This window comes from Hypanus sabinus, chromosome 1 (assembly GCF_030144855.1).
Source record: "Hypanus sabinus isolate sHypSab1 chromosome 1, sHypSab1.hap1, whole genome shotgun sequence".
Classification (NCBI taxonomy): Eukaryota; Metazoa; Chordata; class Chondrichthyes; order Myliobatiformes; family Dasyatidae; genus Hypanus; species Hypanus sabinus.
Genome location: NC_082706.1, coordinates 156,752,644 through 156,777,343, shown reverse-complemented (window position 1 = coordinate 156,777,343; position 24,700 = coordinate 156,752,644). Strand labels below are relative to the sequence as shown.

The 24,700-nt window shown below is 38.2% G+C and overlaps 1 protein-coding gene across 2 annotated transcripts in view; it reads left to right on the top strand.

Moving 5' to 3' along the window:
* Positions 1 to 24,061, top strand: part of smchd1 (structural maintenance of chromosomes flexible hinge domain containing 1) — a 206,849-nt gene extending 182,788 nt beyond the window's left edge. Inside the window, exons 41-48 of one of the 2 annotated variants that reach the window (XM_059979642.1) lie at positions 573 to 695; positions 1,184 to 1,374; positions 2,034 to 2,143; positions 3,489 to 3,559; positions 3,779 to 3,950; positions 18,311 to 18,469; positions 20,646 to 20,763; positions 23,191 to 24,061. In XM_059979642.1, the coding sequence (XP_059835625.1) occupies positions 573 to 695; positions 1,184 to 1,374; positions 2,034 to 2,143; positions 3,489 to 3,559; positions 3,779 to 3,950; positions 18,311 to 18,469; positions 20,646 to 20,763; positions 23,191 to 23,296 (1,050 nt within the window). In that variant the 3' untranslated portion in view covers positions 23,297 to 24,061. Of the gene's footprint in view, positions 1 to 572; positions 696 to 1,183; positions 1,375 to 2,033; positions 2,144 to 3,488; positions 3,560 to 3,778; positions 3,951 to 18,310; positions 18,470 to 20,645; positions 20,764 to 23,190 lie in introns of those variants that run through there. The other variant, XM_059979634.1, reaches the window with a different exon arrangement.
* The last annotated feature ends 639 nt before the right edge of the window (positions 24,062 to 24,700 follow it).

Here is a 24,700-nt window from a genome sequence, read left to right as displayed (position 1 = left end):
AAGATGCTGTAGCATGACCTGAAGGTGGCTGTCCATGCAAGGTTAGCCACAAATATTGATGAACTGAAACAGTTTTGAATGGAGAAATGGTCTCAAATTCCTCTTCACAGTTGTACAGGTCAGATCAGCTGCTACAAGTAACGTTTGGTGGAGGTTATTGCTGCTCAAGGAGGTTCGACCAATTATTAAATGCAAGAATTCATGTGCTTTTTCCACCCTGGACTTCGAATGATAAAGCAATGTGTTCAATAATGACATGAAAAGTACCATTGTCTGTATGTTATTGGCTTAGGCAGTTTTGTTTTTCTATTATTGTGACAGATGAAGATCAGACCAAATTTTATGAGTAATTCGTGCAGAAAACCAGGTAATTGCAAAGGGTTCGTAATTTTTATATATATATATAACTGTGCATTTCAATTGTTATTTTTAGATCACATCAGAATTCAGTGCAAGTTGTAGACTTTACGGCAGATTGTATATTGTGTTTCATTTTAAAATGCTGTTCTTCTCTAACCCCCCCACCCCCAATCTAAACCACATGCTGAAAATACTGTTTTTCTTCAATGTAGCTTCAAGATATTGATGTAGTCATCAAGCAGATGAAAATTGAAAGAGAGAGGATAATGAAATTGCCCAGGAGAACATGTTCTCTGCCAAATTATTCTAGGAACAGCAGTGACATTTTGGGAAAGGTATGATCATTATAATTACTGAATAATTTATAAACTCTGCATTATAGAACTTACACAGTCCAGCTGAGGATAAAAAATCCAACTGTATTTAGTTCAAACCAATTAATACCTATATTATTGATGAAATGCTGATGCTTTTAATTTGTGCTAATTTGTATTCTTCCTTTGCCACAAATTAATACTGTCTAATGTACCTAAAAGTAAATCAGCATTGTATATTGGTAGCTATTTTACTAGAAAGGCATTGAACCTGGTGCATTTGTCAAGGGAATTGAGGCTATTATTTAATCAGTATTTCTTAGAGGCTAGGGTTTCCCAAAATGGTGTGCTTAGCTATTCTAATCCTCCTTGCATTAGTGTGCATGCTCCCACCTTGCCAATGAAATACAACTTTTTCCTTCATTTTTCACAATTGTTATTTTTTAATGGCTTATGACACTTTGTTTTAAATTCCTTAATGAAAAGATTTTTTTTTGTTTTAATTACAGATTGCACACTTGGCAATGATAGAGGATGATGAGGTAGCCAAGGTCATCTCATGGCATATGGCTAGTGATATGGACTGTGTGGTTACTTTAACCACAGATGCGGCACGACGTATCTTTGATGAAACCCAGGGTCGTCAACAAGTACTTCCACTTGATTCTATATATAGAAAAAACCTTCCAGATAGTAATAGGTATAAACTGTTAACTGAAATTTCAACCAGTTGAACAAACTTTGTGAAGGGACATTAGAAAATGCATTAGAATGTCAACATGTTAAATATGTACCAGATTATAATTTAAAAACAGTTTGATGAGTCATGTATTTTAGACTCGTGTTGATGAAGCTGTCAGAATTAATTAGGTTAAATTTTACATTTAACTTAAAATTTGAAGTTAAGTACTAGTTCACGACATACTGTTATTTTAATACTATATTCAGACAAAAATTTGTATTGGGCTTAATTGGTTATTACATCTGGAAACAGCGCGGTCTAAAAACCGTATGAAGCTTAGTACAGAAGTTTCAATTCTCATTTAGTTTGCTAAATTTGAGTTGCATTGATTTTTAAAAACACAGACTATGAATATACTGAATTCATGTATTACAACTACAATTTTTCTTGTGGTTGATAGTCATATTCCTTTGGTCATATTTTGGGGAGGTAGTAAGAGTTCAAGATGTCATTTCAAAATGCACTTGGTAAATTAAGCAAATATTAGCTCCTGTATTGAGGGAAGAAATATAAAATGTAAAATGTATTAATAAATTACATAATTTTGTAAATTGCTGCTAAATGCTGTTTAAATTTCTTTATGTAAGTGCTCAGGTTTGCTTTTTTGTGAATTATAGACCATTACCTCACATGCGAAATGGAAAATGCCATTTCAAGCCTGAAGGAAACCCAATATTTGCACGTGACCTACTAATTTTCACAGAAAATGTTGAACAATGTCGAATGGGTAAAGTATATTTGTCCCAATTTTGTTTTAACCTAAAATAATTGTATAATTTTATATTTAGCATTAATCATTGATTATAACCATCTGGGTTTTATTTTTCTGAAAGGTAGTTGCTTTAATAATTTTTTTTTACTAATTATATTTCATATTAGTCAGCAGATAGCTTATTCCTGTGTAGTTGATGCTCTTCAATAGAGATGGCCTTTTAGGTTCTCAATGGATTCAAAAAGAATTCAAAAAGAGAAAAAATTTGAATACATGCTGAAAAATATGAACAGAATCTTTCTCAGAATAAAAGGACGTTCCTTTTTAGGACAGAGATGAGGAGGAATTTCTTCGGCCAGAGAGTGGTGACTCTGTGGAAATCATTCCCACAGGTGGTTGTGGAGGCCCAGATATCGGATGTATTTAAAGTGGCGGTTGATAGGTTCTTGATTAGTAAAGGCATCAGAGGTTATGAGAAGAAGGGAAAAGAATGGGGTTGAGTGCGATAATAAATCAGCCATGATGAAATAGTGGAGCAGACTCATTGGGCTGAATGCCATATTTCTTGTCCTATGTCTTATAGTCTAATAACTTGAAAGATGATTAGCTTTAAGGTATGATTGCTTTTGTGATTGGTACTTTTAAACCAATTCTGTTCAAAAGTGACTTAAGTACTGCATGTGCCATGCATGTGTTTGAAATTTCCTTGCCCTAGAACTAGTAATTATAGGTATTTTTGTGAGATTTATTGGCAAGCTTGCACAGTAAAAGCAAGTTTCTTGGCTTGGACGCAGAATTAGCTGAAGAGAGGAATGCCCTCTGATTTTTCCATGTGTTGGTCAAGACTGAGTGATATAACCTCAACTCATTCAGCTTGAGTCAAAAGTTGAGGATGTAGCAGAGTTTTAGATGTAGTGTGAAAAACTGGCTGAAATGAAGAGACTAGTGGTTGAAAGAGATTGAGTGTGAGCAAGAATGACTTCTTCACTCCCAAGCCTTCAGTTAATGCAAGCTTTCGAGAGTAGGAGCTTAATGTTTTGGATGAGGGGTTGCCATTATCCATGCCCTATGTTCAGCTTCCAGAAAGGACTGTGAAGCACTTGATCTATTTTCTTCTAAAATGCTGCAATGCATTTTCCTTGTGTGTGCAATTATAATATTGAAATTGCAAATAATTTTGTGAATAGTAGTATGCCAGCCATTAATGCTATTCTTAAATTTTTTATGATCATCCTGTGGGGAAACTCAGTATTACTGTTAATTATTACACATTGGTTTATAGTATGTAAACCAGTGAGTTTAGCATTTGCAATATTTAATTGTAAAAGGCATTCTATTAAAATGAAAATTTGTTTTTCAGTATTTGGGATGCTTCTTGGAGATACAATTATCTTGGACAATTTAAATGCTGCGAATCAGTATCGAAAAGAGGTAGATTCAAGATATTCTGTTTTTTAATGCATAAAACTTTGCCTTTGCAACCACTGACACATAGCTTATTGTCTTTAACAATGTTTCCATAGATCTGAAATATATATTATTTTGCATAAACCATGTTAACTGGCATGAATAATTCAAATTTGCATTTAACAGTGTTCTTTTTTTAATTGTTATTACTCAGAAATTTGAAGCATTATGTTATAAACTTAGGTTGTGAAAATTAGCCACTGCCCTACGTTGCTGACCAGAGATGGAGATAGAATACGAAGCAATGGAAAGTTTGGAGGCCTTCAAAACAAGGCACCACAAATGGATAAACTGCGAGGAATGATATTTGGAGCTCCTCTACCAAAGGCTTACCATGTATTGAATTCACAGATTGGTGAGTTTATTTTGAAAATAGCTTTTATGTCAAGAGTAAATTAAAATTTGAATTGATGTAGTATTGTGCAGCAGAGCAGCAGACCGTTCACTGATAGTTGCTTTTGGTTACTTCATGGCTCCAAAATCTGAATTTATTTCTCATTGCCTGCTCACCTATGATCTTGAAATACTTTTGCTGATGTTTAACAATGCAAGAATAATACAGTATACTGAAGTCAGGCGGTCTCACATGAATGGACGAGGTTCCCATCACTCTGGTGATGAATTTCATCTCGCTAGTAGCTGCCATTTAGAGAAAGCAAGGCTGCGGTGCAATTTGAGATCTAGTAAATGAACACCGAGGTGAATTAACAAAGATGCATTTAAAACCTGTAATGTTTAACATGGTCACCTGATATTTCTTCAAATGAGTATTGTATCTACAAGTTAGTGTAATGTAAACCTATTCCAGCCAATGGATTAAAATATCTTACAGCCCTGTTTACAAAAGATCAAGTTTATAGGATTATAGGAAATATATTCTAATATACCCATATTCCAACCATAGGCAAGAGAAAATCTGCATATACTGGAAATCCAAGCAACACACACAAGATGCTGGAGGAACTGAGTAGGCCAGGCAGCATCTATGGAAAAGAGTACAGTCGATGTTTCGAGCCAAAATCCTTTATCAGGACTGGAGTGGGAAGGAACATGAGGAGTCAGAGTTAGGAGATGGGAAGGGAGAAAGAAACAAGGTGATAGATGAAACTGAGAAGGGTGAAATAAAGAGCTGGGGAAATGGATTTGCTGCTCCATCCACCAGGAAAAGCACGATCTCCCAGTGGCCACCCACTTTAATTCTGCTTCCAGTTCCCGTTCCAGTCCATGGCCTCCTGTACTGTCACAATGAAGCCACCCGCACTCAGGTTGGAGGAGCAACATCTTATATTCTGTCTGGGTAGCCTCCAACTTGATGGCATGAACATCAATTTCTCAAACCTCTGGTAATGTCCCCCTTTCCCCCAGTCACTATTCTCCATTCCCTTTTCCTTCTCTCACCTTATCTCCTTACCTGCCCGTCACCTCCCTTTTCTCCTCCCCTTTTTCTTTCCTCTCCTATCAGATTCCCCCTTCTCCAGCCCTGTACCTCTTTCACCAATCAACTTCCCAGTTCTTCACTTCACCTTTTTCCAACCCACCTCCCACCACCACCATTTACACCTAGCACCTTGTGTTTCTTCCTCCCTTCCTCCCACCTTCTAACTATGAAACAATGACGACTCATCTTCTCCAGTTCTGATGAAGTGTCTCCAGTATTTTTTCCAGTTCTGATGAAGTGTCTCTGCTCAAAGCGTCGACTACACTCTTTTCCATAGATGCTGCCTGGCCTGCTGAGTTCCTCCAGCAGTTTGTGTGTGTGACCCTTTTTCCAGACTTTTTAAAATGTGCAATGTTTGTGAGTGACCTGTCCAAGTGATTGGTTTAGTACTGTTGGGAAGAAATGTGTGTATTTAACATGGGTTGATTAGGAATTGACAATCCTGTACCAAAGGCAGTACCTGTTTCCCAACCCATTTTGTGTCGAAAGTGAGTGACCTTCTCATCATTCTGAAGGAAACCTGTTAATAAAACAGTCCGTTGATCAAACCTGGCATTTTCCCAGTAACTGCGACTTACCTACAAATGCTTTAAGTTATCATTAGAATGGATGTGGTTTCCTTAATTTAAAATATTGTCTTTATTCATCACTAGTTCTGTTTGGGCTATAAGCATTCTTTTCTGTCAAATAAATATCTTATTATTTCTAATAGTATGTGGTTAACTTAACAGGTTGTTTCAAACTGTTCCTTAATCTGTCCACCATCCTCCTTCCTCACTCCCCAGGCAACCATATTGACAAATTCAACCTGTCGGCAATATTCAGGAACAGAATGGCACTTTCAATTTGCTCCTTCAGCTGATATGCTGGATTCTAATTTTATCGCGAAATATATATGCAGCAAAAATAAAAATAATGATTTTTTACGTGCTTTTGTTTAATAGTCCAAATAAGCTTTGTATTCACATAACTGAATGTATATGTCAAAGTCGTTTGTCATAGGCACGAGTGAAAATTTGCAGTAGCGTCACGAGCACATAGCATCATACATATAAGTAAGAAAGACATTTACTATACACAATTCTAACAAGAAAGAACCCATTTTAATGCAAGATGAGCGACGTGATCATTTTGTTGCTGAGCTGTAGTGATTAGGGTTTTGCTGGTTAATTCAGGAACTGAATTGTTAGGTAAAATCTGCCTTGAACCTGGTGGTGTAGGAGTTAGGTCTCTATACCTGATGGAAATATGAAAAGATAGCATGGCTCCAGATGGTGGAGATCTTTGAAGATGGATGATTCCTTTCTGAGGCAGTGCCTCCTATAGATACTACCTCTGGTGGGAAGGGATGTGCCCATAATGTATTGGACAGAATCCAGTATTGTACCTTTCTGCATTCCTGCTCATTGAAATCGCTGTTACCAACCATTATGCAACCTGTGAGGATACTCCCAACAGGAGTATTTTGTCAGAGTGCTTTGTGAACTTAATCTTCTTAGAAAGCAAAGATGCTGGCACACTTTCCTTATGACTGCATCTTATGTGCTATGCCCTGGACAGGTCATCCAATATGTTAATACTCGGGAATTTAAAGCATCTGACTCTCCACCGCTGTTCCCTCGTTATAGACAGGTGCACATTTTCCTTTCTTCCTGAAGTGACCTTTAGCTCTCCTGTTCTGCTGACAGTGAACAAGGGGCTGCTCTTCTGGCGCCACTCAACCATGTGTTCTCTCAATCCAGTAAGCTGACTCGTTATCAACGGTGATGCATCCAACAACAGTAGTGTCATTGAATTTGAAGATGACTTTGGAGCTGTACTTAACCACAGTCGTGTGTATAGAAAGTAGAATAGAAGGCTGAATATACAGCTTGGAGGTGCACCAGTGCTGATGGTCAGCAGGAAGGAGATGTTACCAATCCTCATTGACTGATGTATGCCTATGAGAAAGTCAAGTATCCAGTTGCAGGTCAAGGTACAGAGGCCCAGGACTTGAACTTAAGTTTGTTGATGAATTTGAATGGGATGATGCTGTTCGATGTCCAGATGTAGTCAATGAACAGCAATCTGGCATAAGAGTTCCTGTTTTCCAAGTGGTTCAGAGCAAAGTGCAGAAGCAATAAAATCACATCTGCTGTAGGCAGTAGGCAAATTTAAGTGGATCCAGGTCTTCTCTGAGGCAGGAGTTGATTCACAACATAACCAACCTCACAAAATACTTCATTATATTTGATGTAAGCACCACCAGGTAGTCGTTAAGGCAGATTACCATGGTCTTTGTGGAAATCAGTACAATAGATACCTTTTTGAAGTTTGTGGGAACCTCAGGCTGCCGAAATGAGAGGTTGAATATGTTTGTAAATACTCTGTCTGGTTGGTTCCACCCAGATCTTGGCCAGATACACCATCTGGACTAAACCTCTTGAAGGATGCCTGTATCTCTGTCTCTGAGGCTAAAATTATAGGATCATTGGAGATGTGAGGGCTTGTGTGGGTGTGTCATGGTTCTCCCTATCAAAGTGTACTTAGGTACTGAGCTCATCTGGGAGTGATGGATCTTTGCTTGATCTAGAAGAATGAAGACTTGAATTCAGATTCTACCACTGTGGCTGGGAGTTTAAATTCAGGTATCAAACTGGCTAAGGAAATGATAGGATTATTGTCATAACCAAAATGGTTTATTAATGTATGGACAACAGGTTTCTTTCCCCTAGACACACGCTGGGTTACATTTTACTTGAACCTAAAACAGTGTCACAGATAGTTTGGCTGCTGTTGATGGCTGCCCACATTTTCCAGTACTGTATTGGAGCCTACATTTTCTTGGGATCAGTGATGAACTGATCACCAGATGTCATCTGAAATCCATTTTTCTGTACAGTATCATTATCAAATGTTAATTGGTCTCTGATTCAGGCCAGCAGGGGCTTGCTTGGTGCAAGTTTAGGCTGTTAAGCATTTTGCTGATTTGCTGATTACTGCTTAAATTGTTCCATTGTTAAGAAATTTTGTAGGCCTCTGGATATAAAGAGCTCAGCAACGTTGCCTTTACACTCAATTGGGACTGATTTCAGCAACTTGGTGCATATTCCACTGTTAAGCTACAGTTTGACTATCTTCACATAGACAGATATATTGCTGCTTTCATGTCTGAAAGTAGGCCAAGTTTGTTTTGTTGTTCTGCCTAAATACCCAGTTATTCTGGTTCACAGGATGTCCTTTGACAAAGGATACTTTATGGACCAGATTAACGACAAGTTACTGCAGATGCTAGTAATTTGGAGCAACACAGAAGACTGGAGGAGCTGAGCAGTTTATGAAGGGAAATAATCAATCTTCTAATGAAGGATATTGAGCTAAAATTATACACTTTCTTCCATTGATGTTGCCTGGCCCACTAAGCTCCTGCAGCATTTTGTGCATTGCTCGAAGTGTACTTGTGCTGTGTGAAGAAGCTAACTGTAAGATCCCATCATTAAACATCTGCCAGCAGATAGATCAGCCCATTGAGGTTTTGCACGTTACAGTAGAGGTCATACATGACATTTGATAGTTGGGCTGGGCATTTACTGACAGATCTTTCCACAACCTGAAAATATGAACAATGTCATTACTGACCACATGGTGGCAGTGACAGCATCTTGCCAAGATCAACAGTTAAGCTGCTTTCATCTTGCTAGGTATCACCACTGTAGTAAGTGGAATAGATTTTTATAAAAGATCTATCAGTTCATAATTTGCAGCTTATGAGGTGTTGAGGATATTCAGTAGCAAAAATATTTTCTACCATATCCCTCATTCTACTATTGCTGTTATGTCAAACGACTTTTCTGATTTAGATGAAGTATCTTGAAAGGGGAAGACCAAGCGACCTCAAAGGTGTTGCTTTGAAGAAGCTACATTACTGGATCGCATGCAAGCCAAAGATGGAACAACATATGGTAGACTTCAAAATCAACTGAACAGATAGAATTGGCAAATAAAGTGAGAATTCTCATTCTCAATGAGCTCAAATAACAAGGTTAACGTGTTTGCAACCATCAAAAAAAAAGAAAATGCCAAATAGATGATCCATCCTGGGTTTCATTTGAGACTGCCCAACCAGCCAATCTTTAGTTCATTCTTTTTTACCCTCTGTAATTTACAAAACAGCGAAATGCATTGGCTACAATAGATAAGGCTGGAGACTACTCAGGTTATTACTAACTCCCAAATTTCTAAGCCCTTTAAATTACAGCGGGGAACTAGACAAGGATGTCCTCTTAGTCCTTTACTTTTTGCTTTAGCTATAGAACCCTTAGCAATAGCACTTCAAGAAGCTAAGGACATTTCTGGTAAGGGACATTTAAGGGAAGGTATGTCTCATAAAATTTCTTTATACACTGATGATATTTTACTTTGTATTTCTAACACTGAAACTTCTTTACCTTTGGTTCTTTCTTTAATCTCCCAGTTTAGTTCTTTTTCAGGATATAAGCTGAACCTACATAAAAGTGAGCTATTTCCTTTAAATGACCTAATGTCATCAAATGCCAAATTTCCGTTCAAAGTTGTAACAGGTCAGTTTACATATTTAGGTGTAACAATTACTAAAAACTTCAAGAACTTATTCAAAGAAAACTTAAACCCCTTATTGATTTATGTGAAAAAGACGCTTTCTAAATGGTCCCCTCTTTCTTTATCTCTAATTGGGCGAATTAATTCGATTAAAATGAAGATTCTTCCTAAATTTTTATATCTTTTTCAGGCCTTACCTATTTTTGTTCCTAAGACGTACTTTGATTCTTTAGATTCAATTTTAACCTCATATTTGGAATAATATACAAGCTCGTTTAAGTAAAGTTTACTTACAAAGAAATAAAGAGATGGGTGGACTAGCCTTACCCAATTTCAGGTTTTACTATTGAGCTGCCAATATAAGGAATATTACTTTCTGGTCTTATTATATTTATCGTAAAGATTGTCCATCATGGGTCTCCTTAGAAGTTAATTCTGTAAAAAAAAATTCCTCTATTGTTTCTCTTCTTGGATCATACTCTTCTTTTTCAGCAAATAAAACAACAGATAACATAATTGTTAAGCACACTTTAAGGATCTGGTCTCAATTTAGAAAATGTTTTGGTTTAGTGAATTTTTCATTATCATCTCCCATTCTCCTTAATTGTTTTTTTATTCCTTCCATGACTGATAAAGTCTTTAAAGATTGGGATGAACTAGGTATTAAGTGTTTTTGGGACCTGTTTATCTCAGGATCTCTTGCTTCATTTGACCAGTTGGCAAATAAATTTGCACTCTCAAAATCACATTTTTTCAGATACCTTCAAATTAGAGATTTTCTACGTTTCCAATTAGCTACTTTTCCTATAGGTCCTGATAAAAGTTTACTGGATGATCTTTTAAATTTAAAACCTTTTGTTAATGGTTCTATTACTGGTATCTATAACTTGTTGATTGATTCTAGACAAGACGTTTTAGATAAAATAAAAAAAGCTTGGGAGGATGACCTAAATTGTCAGATTTCTGATGATAGATGGAATAAAATTCTTAAACGGGTTAATAAATCATCTTTCTGTGCTTGTCATTCTCTTTTACAATTTAAACTGGTTCATAGAGCTTACGTTTCTAAACAGAAGCTGTCCAGTTTTTATCCGAATGTTTCTCCACTTTGTAATAAATGTAACTCTGCTGATGCCTCTTTAATTCATATGTTTTGGTTTTGCCCTAAAATTGAAAAGTTTTGGCGGGAAGTATTCCATACCTTCTCACAACTTTTTAGGGCCCAATTTGACCCAAATCCCCTTACTGCCTTGTTTGGTATTATTGCAGATGAAGATATAACTTTAAATACTCCTAACCTACAGGTTTTAGTTTTTACCTCTCTTTTAGCAAGGAGAACAATCTTGTTTAAATGGAAGGAGTCTATCCCTCCTACACATCTTCAATGGCTCCGTGATATATCTTATTTAAATTTAGAAAAGATCCGCTGCTCAGCCTTAAATTCGAAACAATCTTTTTATGATATTTGGGGACCTTTCCTAAATTACTTTTCTAATTTATAAAGTTTAACAGTGCACAGACTTTTATGTATATTTTTATCTTCTCTTAAGCGAATATGTTTTCTTTTCTAATTTATCCATTATCATCCATCAGCTTTTTTCTTTGGTAGTTGGTAGGGGGTTGACCTTTTTTTTAAATAAAAAATTTTTTTATGATGTATGACCTATCTTTAAATTTTTGATTACAGAGTGGTATACCTTTATGTGATATGCTATAACATTTTGATCAATTTTATAACAATATATGAATGTACACAGGTTATGTTAAGATGTATCTATGTGTTGCAATCTGTAAATCTTTTTTTTCTTCTGAATAAAAACATTGTAAAAAGAAAAGAAAGGCTGTAGACCCGAACAATATTGAATAATTATGCCTCAAATCTCAGTGTTACGTCTCGTATAGCTCCAGCAAAACAGAAAATTTGAGTTAATTCTTGCCCACACATCCCATTCAGCCAGATACTTTTGTGTCATTCAAGAGCAATATGAAAGAAAATATAACTAGCAGTTACTATCAGAGCAATTGATCCAGACAGCATTTGAACTGAATTCCAGTGGCTGGATGAGTGGCTGCCCTTGATCTAAAGCCAACATTTCTTTCTTTTTCCATCTTTTTATTATCATTATTAATAACAACAAAATAAAATTGGTACATAGATAATGGGATTACAAACGTACATATTTCAACTAACTATAAAAGATTACAAAAACAATGATTACAGTATAAATGAGTATTCCCACATCGTAAAAGATACACCTAGGTTTGCCTTTTCTATTTGTATATTGTATCATAATATAAAATAAAAAGAAAAAATAAAAAGGAAAAAAGAAAAAAAATTCATTATGCAAAAACTAATCTAAAAAGCTAATAACTAATAGAAGAAAAAAACAAGAAAAAAAGAGAGAAAAGGAAAAAAAAGGCTGTTTATAATATCTCACAAAAATACAAAATCATCAGTGTCCTCTTGACATATATGAAAGCAAAATTGGAAAATCAAATAGGCCTGGAACAGGGTCCTATTACATCATATGAAAATATTGAATAAAAGGTCTCCATATCTTTTCAAATTTAGTATAAGTGTCAAATACACAACTTCTAATTTTTTCTAAACTTAAACATAACATAGTTTGAGAAAACCAATGAAATACAGTCGGAGGATTAATTTATAAACATTTAACAGTGTAGCACCAAAGAATCCAGGTAAATTAGAAATCAGTGGGAATTGCGGGAAGCACCTCCACAGGCTGCACTCTATATAAAGGAAGATAGATATGGTTATTGGGGGGAGGGGGGGGGTCAGTTATCTTGAGCCTAAGGTATTCTTAGAGGACAGCTGTATTCAGCTCTTATTAATAACTACCCCTTTTCACAAGGTCAGAAATAAGATTGTTTACTGATAATGTTTCGATTCCTTTCACAATTAGGATCACCCATAGTGATCAGAAACCTAACTAGGCCCTAGGCCATCACATGTGCTGATCTTCAAGAGTAGGGATATCCTTTTACTTATCAATAATTCCTTTCCTACTAAAGACCCCAATACCTGTCATATATAGTTAGTGTTGAATGTAGAATGCTTCTCAGCAGTCTCATTAATGCTTAACAAAGAGCATTAATGCTCTTTTGGAAGAGGAAGTGCGGCGGCGGCCATTTTCAAATTGTCCAATTGCTTCTCAGATCGGAGTTCTGAGAGGCGGGACTGCGCAGGCGCATGAAGGAGGCCCGGGAAGGAGGGAAGATATATAAAGGAGATACTGAGTGAGGTAGTTCTCTTTTGGAAGAGGACAGCGAGGCTTGAGAGGAAGTGCGGCGGCGGCCATTTTCAAATTGTCCAATTGCTTCTCAGATCGGAGTTCTGAGAGGCAGGACTGCGCAGGCGCGTGAAGGAGGCCCGGGAAGGAGGGAAGATATATAAAGAACGCCGCCTTAAGAAGCGGGCAGCTTCGTTTGCGGGCAGCAGAGTGAGCCGGGCGCAGAGTGTAGGGCTTGGGCTCAGAGGGCTTAGGCGGAAGAGGGCACAGTAGGCATATCTTTTTAGTTCTTGTATTTTCAGTTATTTGGGAGGTATGAGTGTGAGGGCAGCTTGTTGTTCTCGGTGTCGGATGTGGGAGATCCTGGAGTCTCCGAGCCTCCCGGACATCCACATCTGCGCCAGGTGCGCCGAACTGCAGCTCCTGAGGGACCGAGTTAGGGAACTGGAGCTGCAGCTCGATGACCTTCGCCTGATCAGGGAGAGTGAGGAGGTGATAGGAGTTACAGGCAGGTGGTCACTCCGGGACCACGGGAGGCAGATAGGTGGGTTACAGTCAGGAAGGGGAAGAGGCAGGTACTAGAGAGTACCCCAGTGGCTGTACCCCTTGACAATAAGTACTCATGTTTGAGTACTGTTGGGGGGGACAGCCTACCTGGTGGGAGTGACAGTGGCCGAGCCTCCGGCACAGAGGACGGCCCTGTAGCTCAGAAGGGTAGGATTAGAAGAAAGAGGTCCATAGTAATAGGGGACTCAATAGTCAGGGGCTCAGACAGGCGTTTCTGTGGAGGTGACCGGGAGGCCCGGATGGTAATTTGCCTCCCTGGTGCCAGGGTTCGGGACGTCCAAGATATCCTGAAGTGGGAGGGTGAAGAGCCAGAGGTCGTGGTACATGTAGGTACCAATGACATAGGAAGGAAAGGGGAAGAGGTCCTGAAACGAGAGTATAGGGAGTTAGGAAGGCAGTTAAGAAGAAGGACCGCAAAGGTAGTAATCTCGGGATTACTGCCTGTGCCATGCGACAGTGAGAGTAGGAATAGAATTAGGTGGAGGATGAATGCGTGGCTGTGGGATTGGAGCAGGGGGCAGGGATTCAAGTTTCTGGATCATTGGGACCTCTTCTGGGGCAGGAGTGACCTGTTCAAGAAGGACGGGTTACACTTGAATCGTGGGGGGACCAATATCCTAGCGGGGAGGTTTGCTAGGGCTACAGGGCAGACTTTAAACTAGTAAGATGGGGGGGGACGGGAGACTATTTGAGGAGACTATGGGAGGGGAGGTTAGTTCACCAGTGGAGCAAGTAAATAGACAGTGTGTGAGGGAGGAAAGGCAGGTGATGGAGAAGGGATGCGCTCAGCCCGAAGATGTAGGGGAGAAGAAAGAAAAGGATAATAAATTTGAATGCATTGTTAGGGATGGAAAGAGAGGAGGAGATGGAGAGTATCTTAAATGTATCTATTTTAATGCTAGGAGCATTGTAAGAAAGGTGGATGAGCTTAAAGCTCCTGATACCTGGAATTATGATGTTGTAGCTATTACTGAAATATGGTTGCAGGAAGGGTGTGATTGGCAACTAAATATTCCTGGATTTAGTTGCTTCAGGTGTGATAGAGTAGGAGGGGCCAGAGGGGGAGGTGTTGCATTGCTTGTCCGAGAAAATCTTATGGCGGTGCTTTGGAAGGATAGATTAGAGAGCTCCTCTAGGGAGGCCATTTGGGTGGAATTGAAGAATAGGAAAGGTGCAGTAACACTGATAGGAGTGTATTATAGACCACCTAATGGGGCGCGTGAGTTGGAAGAGCAAATGTGTAAGGAGATAGCAGATATTTGTAGTAAACACAAGGTGGTGATTCTGGGAGATTTTAATTTTCCACACGTAGACTGGGAAGCTCATTCTGTAAAAGGGCTGGATGGTTTAGAGTTTGTGAAATGTGTGCAGGATAGTTTTTTGCAACAATACATAGAAGTACCGACTAGAGATGGGGCAGTGTTGGACCTCCTGTTAGGGAATGCGATAGGTCAGCTGACAGATGTATGTGTTGGGGAGCACTTCGGGTCCAGTGATCACAATAGCATTAGCTTCAATATAATTATGGAGAAGGACAGGACTGGACCTAGAGTTGAGATTTTTGATTGGAGAAAGGCTAACTTTGAGGGGATGCGAAGAGATTTAGAGAGAGTGGGTCAAGTTGTTTTATGGGAAGGATGTAATAGAGAAATGGAGGTCATTTAAGGGTGAAATTATGAGGGTACAGAAGCTTTATGTTCCTGTTAGGGTGAAAGGAAAGGTTAAAGGTTTGAGAGCACCATGGTTTTCAAGGGATATTAGAAATTTGGTTCAGAAAAAGAGGGATGTCTACAATAGATATAGGCAGCATGGAGTAAAGGAATTGCTCGAGGAATATAAAGAATGTAAAAGGAATCTTAAGAAAGAGATTAGAAAAGCTAAAAGAAGATACGAGGTTGGTTTGGCAAATAAGGTGAAAGTAAATCCGAAAGGTTTCTACAGTTATATTAAAAGCAAGAGGATAGTGAGGGATAAAATTGGCCCCTTAGAGAATCAGAGTGGTCAGCTATGTGCGGAACCGAAGGAGATGGGAGAGATTTTGAATGATTTCTTCTCTTCGGTATTCACTAAGGAGAAGGATATTGAATTGTCTAAGGTGTGGGAAACAAGTAAGGAAGTTATGGAACCTATGACAATTAAAGAGGTGGAGGTACTGGCGCTTTTAAGAAATTTAAAAGTGGATAAATCTCCGGGTCCTGACAAGATATTCCCCAGGACCTTGAGGGGTTTGTGTAGAAATAGCAGGAGCTCTGACGGAGATCTTTAATATGTCATTAGAAACTGGGATTGTGCCGGAGGATTGGCGTATTGCTCATGTGGTTCCATTGTTTAAAAAGGGTTCTAGAAGGAAGCCTAGCAATTATAGACCTGTCAGTTTGACATCAGTGGTGGGTAAATTAATGGAAAGTATTCTTAGAGATAGTATTTATAATTATCTGGATAGACGGGATCTGATTAGAAGTAGCCAGCATGGATTTGTGCGTGGAAGGTCATGTTTGACAAACGTTATTGAATTTTTTGAAGAAGTTACGAGGAATGTTGACGAGGGTAAGGCAGTGGATGTAGTCTATATGGACTTCAGCAAAGCCTTTGACAAAGTTCCACATGGAAGGTTAGTTAAGAAGGTTCAGTCATTAGGTATTAATGCTGGAGTAATAAAATGGATTCAACAGTGGCTAGATGGGAGATGCCAGAGAGTAGTGGTGGATAATTGTTTATCGGGATGGAGGCCGGTGACTAGCGGGGTGCCTCAGGGATCTGTTTTGGGCCCAATGTTGTTTGTAATATACATAAATGATCTGGATGATGGGGTGGTAAATTGGATTAGTAAGTATGCCGATGATACTAAGGTAGGAGGTGTTGTGGATAATGAGGTGGATTTTCAAAGCTTGCAGGGAGATTTATGCCGGTTAGAAGAATGGGCTGAATGTTGGCAGATGGAGTTTAATGCTGAGAAGTGTGAGGTTCTACATTTTGGCAGGAATAATCCAAATAGAACATACAGAGTAAATGGTAGGGCATTGAGGAATGCAGAGGAACAGAGAGATCTAGGAATAACTGTGCATAGTTCCCTGAAAGTGGAGTCTCATGTAGATAGGGTAGTGAAGAGGGCTTTTGGAACGCTGGCCTTTATAAATCAAAGCATTGAGTACAGAAGTTGGGATGTAATGCTAAAGTTGTACAAGGCATTGGTAAGGCCAAATTTGGAATATTGTGTGCAGTTCTGGTCACCGAATTATAGGAAAGATATCAATAAATTAGAGAGAGTGCAGAGACAATTTACTAGGATGTTACCTGGGTTTCAGCAATTAAGTTACAGAGAAAGGTTGAACAAGTTAGGTCTCTATTCATTGGAGCGTAGAAGGTTGAGGGGGGATTTGATCGAGGTATTTAAAATTTTGAGAGGGATAGATAGAGTTGACGTGAACAGGCTGTTTCCATTGAGAGTAGGGGAGATTCAAACTAGAGGACATGGTTTGAGAGTTAGGGGGCAGAAGTTTAAGGGAAACACGAGGGGGTATTTCTTTACTCAAAGAGTGATAGCTGTGTGGAATGAGCTTCCTGTAGAAGTAGTAGAGGCCAGTTCAGTTGTGTCATTTAAGGTAAAATTGGATAGGTATATGGACAGGAAAGGAGTGGAGGGTTATGGGCTGTGTGCGGGTAGGTGGGACTAGGTGAGATTAAGGGTTCGGCACGGACTAGGAGGGCCAAGATGGCCTGTTTCCGTGCTGTGATTGTTATATGGTTATATATGGTTAAAACAACCATTAGTGCCAACTGGTCATCATCTGAACTTTCACTCCTATCATTAGAACATCATGGATATGGTATATGCCATCTAGCAAATGCACCACAGCAACTCAGTAAACTAACTGAAAGTAAAATTAGTAAGAGACAGTTAGTCCTGATGAAGGGTCTCGGCCCGAAATGTCAACAGTGCTTCTCCCTATAGATGCTACCTGGTCTGCTGTGTTCCACAAGCACTTTGTGTATATTGCTTGAAATTCCAGCATCTGCAAATTTCCTCGTGTTAGTTCATGATTATGACCACTCTTAAAGGGCATTCAAAACCCATTTTCAAGGGGTCTAGAATACAAGTGCAACAATGTGATGCTGAGGCTTTATAAGGCACTGGTGAGGCCTCACCTTCAGTATTGTGAACAGTTCTGGGAAATGTTCTCTAGTAAGGTTAGGTCTGAGTAAATTATTTCTATATTATTTGAGCATTGTTGAAATTTGACTCCTAACTTAATAAAACAAATTAGCACAGTACTCTGTCAAAATTATCTTAAATCTATTTTGTATTTAAGACAGAGCTTGATAAGCTCTTGATTGGACATGACATCAAAGGTTATGGGGAGAAGGCCAGGGAGTGAGGCAGAGGAGGGGGAAAAAAGGATCAGCCATGATTGAATGGCAGAGCAGACTCGAAGGTCCAAATGGCCTAATTCTGCTCCTATGTCTTATGGTTTCATGGTCTCAATGAGGGAATAAAAGAATCAGATTCATTTGGTGAATGATTATTTTTGACTTAGAAGGATGCTCTTCTATGTTCAATGTTCAAGTTGGAATTCTTTTCTTCAGAAGAGAATAGATAGGTAATCTGTTGACAGGAATGATCAGAGTGCCTACTAAGTAGTGCTTCAGACTTGTCTCTCTACCGATCCTGTTTTCCCCGATGGTCTAACTGTGATCAGAAACTCAACTCATGGAAAACTGAAAGTGCAAAATGGTAATGAATTTTGCTTAAAGAGCAACAGGCCCAATATAATTTCACTGATGTGAAGATTTGTTAAATCTCAGCAAATAAAAAAAACTACTGATTCTTCGTCCATGTTTCTTTCTTTGCATTCTGTTTGTTTTCTGAGTTTTTAGTATTTACAACAGTTGTTTTTCTTGTAGATCTTATCCAGCAATATCGCTCAGCTTTGATCAAGCTTAATAATGTCAATCAGGAATTGGATCTACAGCTGAAGTACATCAATTCACCAGAAATGACCCAGAAGCACAAGGAGCTCAGTGACCAAGAGAACCAGCTCAAGCAAATTGAAAAGCTACTAGGCAAGTTTTCTATGTGTGCTAATGTCGTAAGAAATTGGTATATGACTGAGTCGTGGCTCTCCAGCCTACTCTGCCAAACAGTAATCTTGAATGTACAATGGAATTCGTCAACTCTTCACATTTTGTGCCTTAATCAGCACAGAAATTGACTAGCAAATTTGGGGGTTGGAAGAAATTTAGCATGAATCTCTAGAACATCTCAGTCAATTTGTAGCATTGATAAATGAAAGCTCATAATTAACTCTTTTGATGAGCATGGTAATGCAAGTTAAATCTTTCCATCATAGAGAAATATTGAGTCTCATTACTGAGCCTAAATGTTTTATTCCCTTCACCATGTTATTTAGAAGTTACTGTTTAAATTACATTTAAGGTGAAGCTTTGCAGAAAAAAGTTTACATGACATGTGTGTGGAGATGTTGCTCTCTAGTAAGGTTAGGTCTGAGTAAATTATTTCTATATTATTTGAGCATTGTAAATTTGATTTGAATACAATTATTCTCTTAACTTAATAAAACAAATTAGCACAGTACTCGGTCAAAATTATCTTAAATCTATTTTGTCCTTGAAATTTATTGTTAATTCTAAATATCATAAATTGCAACAAAAAGAAATAACCATCGCCTAAGTGGCTGGAAGTGTTAGAAACCTGGCTGTTAAATCCTGCATTTATTATCCTTCCTATTTCTTGAGTAGCCAATCACATTAAAGAATTATCACAAAGAAAATTAATAACTTGCACTTTGTTTAGCATCCTGTATAAAGATCAGAATTGACTCATTGTTGGGAGGTACAATAGAAACTAATATCAGAAGCTACGAAATAAAAATCGCAAATTAGAAATATTTGTGATTTGCAATACAATCGATACTAGAGCTAGATGATTTTATGCAGTAATTATGGCCTTATGTGCTCTTCAATCCTCTTATAAAGAGATAAGTTCATAAATAGCTTTAATTTACCTTCACTCATGGTGGTTAAGAATTTCAACTAACCTACCAAGGAGTGTTGACCATCTGGCATTAGTGGTGGAGCATTTGCGCTTTGTCCAGCCATCTTGAGCTTCTGATTACACATCATGTATCGTCTTCTGCTCTGACACATGTACATCCTCAGCCTTCTCCATTTCTAAGGAGAAACCGAGCAAAATGGTGAGTTCTCCTGCACACACACCCATCCAATTCTGTTCCACCCCCTGTAAGCTGGCAATCTTTCCTCTTCACTCTGTCTAATGCAATGTCTCAATGCCATGGTGATATTCACCTTTTGCCTTCATGAATGCTGCTCAACATGGAGCTCTTTCAGCTTTTTTTTCAAATTTTATTTCTAGAATTTTTTTCACTAAATCCTTGAGTCAGTGTTAAAATTATGTAAACCATAGCTTACAAAACATAAAATTATCCATAAAATTAAAAACAAATGTGGCAGAAATAAATATCAATGTAAAGTAATAACCAAGTGTGTCTATTAGACCTCTAATAACAGAAAAGACCACCATTCAGCAATATGCTTCACCACTACATTCACCACTATTCCCCCCTCCAGGAAACCTAAATATTTGCCCCATTTTTGTGTATAGATGTCCAATCTATCAAACTGTTTGTAAGACATGCGTTCAAAAGCTGCCACTTCAGCTATTTCTGTGACCCACTCCTGTAATGATAACCCCCCCCCCAGTTCCTCCAACCTCTATGTATAATTTGTCTTCCGAACTACTTGTCTGAATATATGTTTTTTTTTAATATACAGCTGACCTGTTCCACAGTTGCTCAAGAACTACTTGTATTTATGTGTTTTCTATATCATGGTCATTTGGCATAATTATACATTTACTTTGCATTAAAATCAGTTTTGGGTGAATTCAAATTATAACATTTTTGTCATTATTTTAATGTTAATTTCTGCCTACTCAGTAAAAGGATTAAATCTGCCAAAAATGAATTGAAATATTTTAACACATCAAGACTACGTTATTTTCACTTAGTGGTTTGTTTCTAATAAAATTTCAAATAATATTACACTTAACATTTAGTAAGAAACAAGGGATTTTTTCTGACAGATGCTCTGCTGGTATTGTATCACAAACCTTTGAAACATTCTGTAATTGATCTCATTAAGCATTATCGTTTAAGACTACATGCGGGATGTTGATTTATGCTTATTCCCTCGTACACAGGAATGACTCCAACAAGAGCAATTTCCTCCAGCAGTCCTAAAATAATGGCTTTAGATTTATCTGACGGGCAAACTCCAAATAAAAGAATAAGAAGAGAGAGTGCAAAGAAAACTTACAGGTATAGAAACACAAAGTTTGGACAGGAATAGTCCTTTCAACCCTTCAAACCAGCTTTAGATGATCATATCTAGTATTCCACCGATCCCTTATTCCATCGCCCCACATTCCTTGGTCTCTAGCTTTAAAATTTTTGTTTTAATAATGATCCTGTACTGCCTGCTGCGGTATAAATTTCACAGCTTCCTGACTTCAGTTCTGAAAGCCGTAAGAGCAAAATTTGCCATTTGGCCCATCAAGTTCTCTCCACCGTTCATTCATGGCTAATTTCGTTTTACTCTCAAATCCATTCTCCTGCCTTCTCCCCAAAACCTTTGGTGTCCTTACTAATCAGGAACTTATCAACTTCTGCTTTAAATACACTCAAACCCCAGATAACGCTACCCCGCATAATGCTGAATCATTACAGCACTGTTATTCAGTTCTTTATTGGGATTTTAAAAAATGACAAGAATTCATTCTAAACAACACTTAAAACTTTCCAAGAGCAGCCGCCATTACAGTAAATATTCAATTAGCCAATGAGAGTGCTTTGCACGTGCTATGAGCCACTTAGCCAAACACATATTAGTTCACACTCTTGCTTTCCCCGCGTGTATAAATGTTCTTGTTCCCTCGCCGATTTATTTCATTTTTTTCACCCATAATATCTGGAAAACGGCCTGCAACTTCCAGTGAGGGTAGTACATCTGAGATGTCCATGAGTAGCATTAGATGTGAAACTGCAAGTGATAGAGCATTTGGAAGCTGGTGAGCATCAGGTTGATGTTGGTACCCCTTTGAAATTGGCTACATCAATGATCAGAATAATTATAAGAAAAAATGCAGACAAGATAAAAAAGCATCTGCAATGACGACTGCAAAGTTATCATCAATGAAGGTGTCTCATTCAAGGAGGCATTTGCTTGAAAAAAATGGAAAATAGACTAAATATATGAGTGGATGACCAAACACAACGAAACAGGCCCCTAAGCCAGCAGATAATAATGGGAACAAAGGGACGAAGCATCTTCAGTCATACTCAACAAGAAGAAAAAGGTACATCAGTAACATTTAAAGAGCAAACGAGGAAATCTGCAGATGCTGGAAATTCAAACACACACAAAATGCAGGTGGAACACTGCAGGCCAGGCAGCATCTGTAAGGAGAAGCACTGTCGACGTTTTGAGCCAAGACCCTTCGTCAGGACATCAGTAACCTCCATAGCATGAAGGAAGCATGGAAGAAGCTATGGCCAGAAGCATACAACAATATCCGGGGATTTCAGACTGAATCGGTCATGCAAAGCATCGTTGAACTAGCCAATGAAGCGGGATTAGAGAATGTTAATGATGGCAATTTACTGCAGTCTTATGGTGAAAGCCGCAATAACGAAGACCTTCAAGAACTGGCAGAACAATGCATCCTGGGTGAATCTGAGGACATGGATGGAGAAGAGGAAACACCAGCAAGAAACCTTACCACAAAATACCTCAACATTAGCAGCAGCATGATCACACAAATCATGGACCAGTTCATCGATAATGAACCTGCCTGGGAGCAAAGCAGCAAGGCAAAAGGAGGAGTTTTTGACAAGATTTCCTGCTGCGGAGAACTGCTTCATGAGAGGAAACTTAAGATAAGGCCCTCAAATCTCAACACCTGCTTGAAGAAGAAGCCAAAATTAGAGGAGGACCCACAGCCTTGTCCCTTTTCTAAGATGTAACCACCACCTACTTTCCTCCACTGCTGCTACGCTGTGTTGCACATCCACTGATGTACAGGTCAGGCCTATTTGCGAGCTTGTTACTCTATGAATTACTGTATATACATAAAATAATATATATATATTGGGTTTGATTTTTTTTGAGGCAGATATCCGTTTAAGTAATGTTATAATGACCCTGCATAGCACTGATATACGTAGCACTCCACCTCTGAGGAGCACATCCTCAGCATTAAGCGGGATCTGAGTGTATTTTTTTTCAAACTTTAGAACCACCTGCTATTAAAGCCCTATCCACTGCCCTTGTTACGCAATTTGCTAGGACACTGGTGCTAGCATTGTCTGAGTGAAGCCCATCCCATCTGAACACCGAACAATTCTGTCCTTTCCCAATGCTGGTGCCAATATTCCACGAATTCAAACCCACTTCTCCCACGCCAATCTTTGAACCTCGCATTTAGCTCCCTGACCTTATTAAACTTCCCAAGACTGTGGCTCCCAGTTCTTGTTTCCAGCCATTGGGAGCATCCTCCCAGCATTGAATATAATTAGTTTCTGTCAGACTTTGTTTCATTCTTTGAAACTCAAATAACTATATGCCTAACCAATTAATGCATAAGATCTACCATTCTATTTATCCTTTTTTGCGTGTTTATATCATTGCCGAGAATTTCCTTATGAAATGACCATAGACAACAAAACTTTTTTTTAAATCTTGAACAGTGCAGAAGAATGGGTTTCAATACCTTTGAAGAAGTCACAGCAGCTGCCATCAGGATCTGGATTAGAAACAAACGGAAGTACTTCGTCACGAAAAAGGAAGGCCTAGAGGAAAATGTAGATGTTTTGGGGTATTTTTCCTGAAAGTTCAGCTATTAAATTCTTAAGCAAATATGTCTTCAAATTTTCTTATATTTCAGAGAAATATATCTCGTTATGGTGTCGCGAGTCAGAGTTACTGATAAGGAGATACGATGTACATAGTGTGAAAGAAAAATTGAACAATGTATAAGTGTTCTACAAAGATTTCTATCCAACAGTCACAAATATATTAAAAAGCATGTTGGTAGTTAATATGTTCATTTGTAGTTATTTAAATTGAAAAGCTTAATTTTGTATATTCAACTTTGTATTTTTTATTTTTTACTTTTTTTCCAAAAGTTTACTGAACTTTGTCATGGAGCAAGAAATAAACCCTTTATATAATTTGATGCTATTTTTCTTAAAACAGTTTCCAAAGTGAAATCTTTAACCATGTGGTACATAGACTAATTTCTTGAATCCTACATTTGTTACTGATGACACCAGGCACCTTGAATGACAAATTTGAGAGTCAGTGTAACTCTAAATGTCATGAAGACAAAATACGAGGGGTGATTGATAAGTTCATAGCCTAAAGTAGGAGTCAATTTTAGAAAACCTGGCACATTTATTTTTCAACATAGTCCCCTCCAACATGTACGCACTTAGTCCAACGGCCGTGGAGCATACAGATCCCTTCTTTGTAGAAGTGGTCCACAGCGGCAGTGATTGATAAGTTCGTGACCTAAGGTAGAAGGAGATGAGTTAACTTCAAACAGTCTGCATTATCATTCAAAGAGTTGATGTAACGAGAGCGTCTTGGACTTCCAGGTGGTCCACAGCAGGGGTGATTGATAAGTTTGCAGCCTAAGGTAGAAAGAGATGAGTTATACAGCTCTCATTACATGCACATGCAGTTCAACTCTGAGTGAAAATGCAGAAAGTTTGAAGTTAATAACTCATCTCCTTTGGCCAGAAACTTATCAATCACCCCATGTTGTGGACCACTTCTGGAGGTCCAAGACGCCAACTGCCACAAAGAAGGGATCCATATGCTCCACGACCGCTGGACTAAGTATGTAAATCTAGGAAAAATAAGTGTGCTAGGTTTTCTAAAATTGACTCCTACTTTGCTTAGGGCACGAACTTATCAATCACCCCTTGTAATATAATTGGATGCATGTCGTTTTGTGATCCTATTCTCTCTTGTTTGATATTCATTATTTTTCATGCCATTCTATGTTTATAGACAACATTTGTGCTGGGCTACCTTTAACACCACCTATCTTCTGTTCTTGTGTTTCTTGTGACTATTTTATTTCTCAAACTCAATAATTCTCAGTAAGTTTACAAAAATGTTCATGTCTTTATAAGTAGAGAAAATTTAGCATGTTTTAACACAAGTTCCTTGAAATTTCCTAGATTCTGGTTT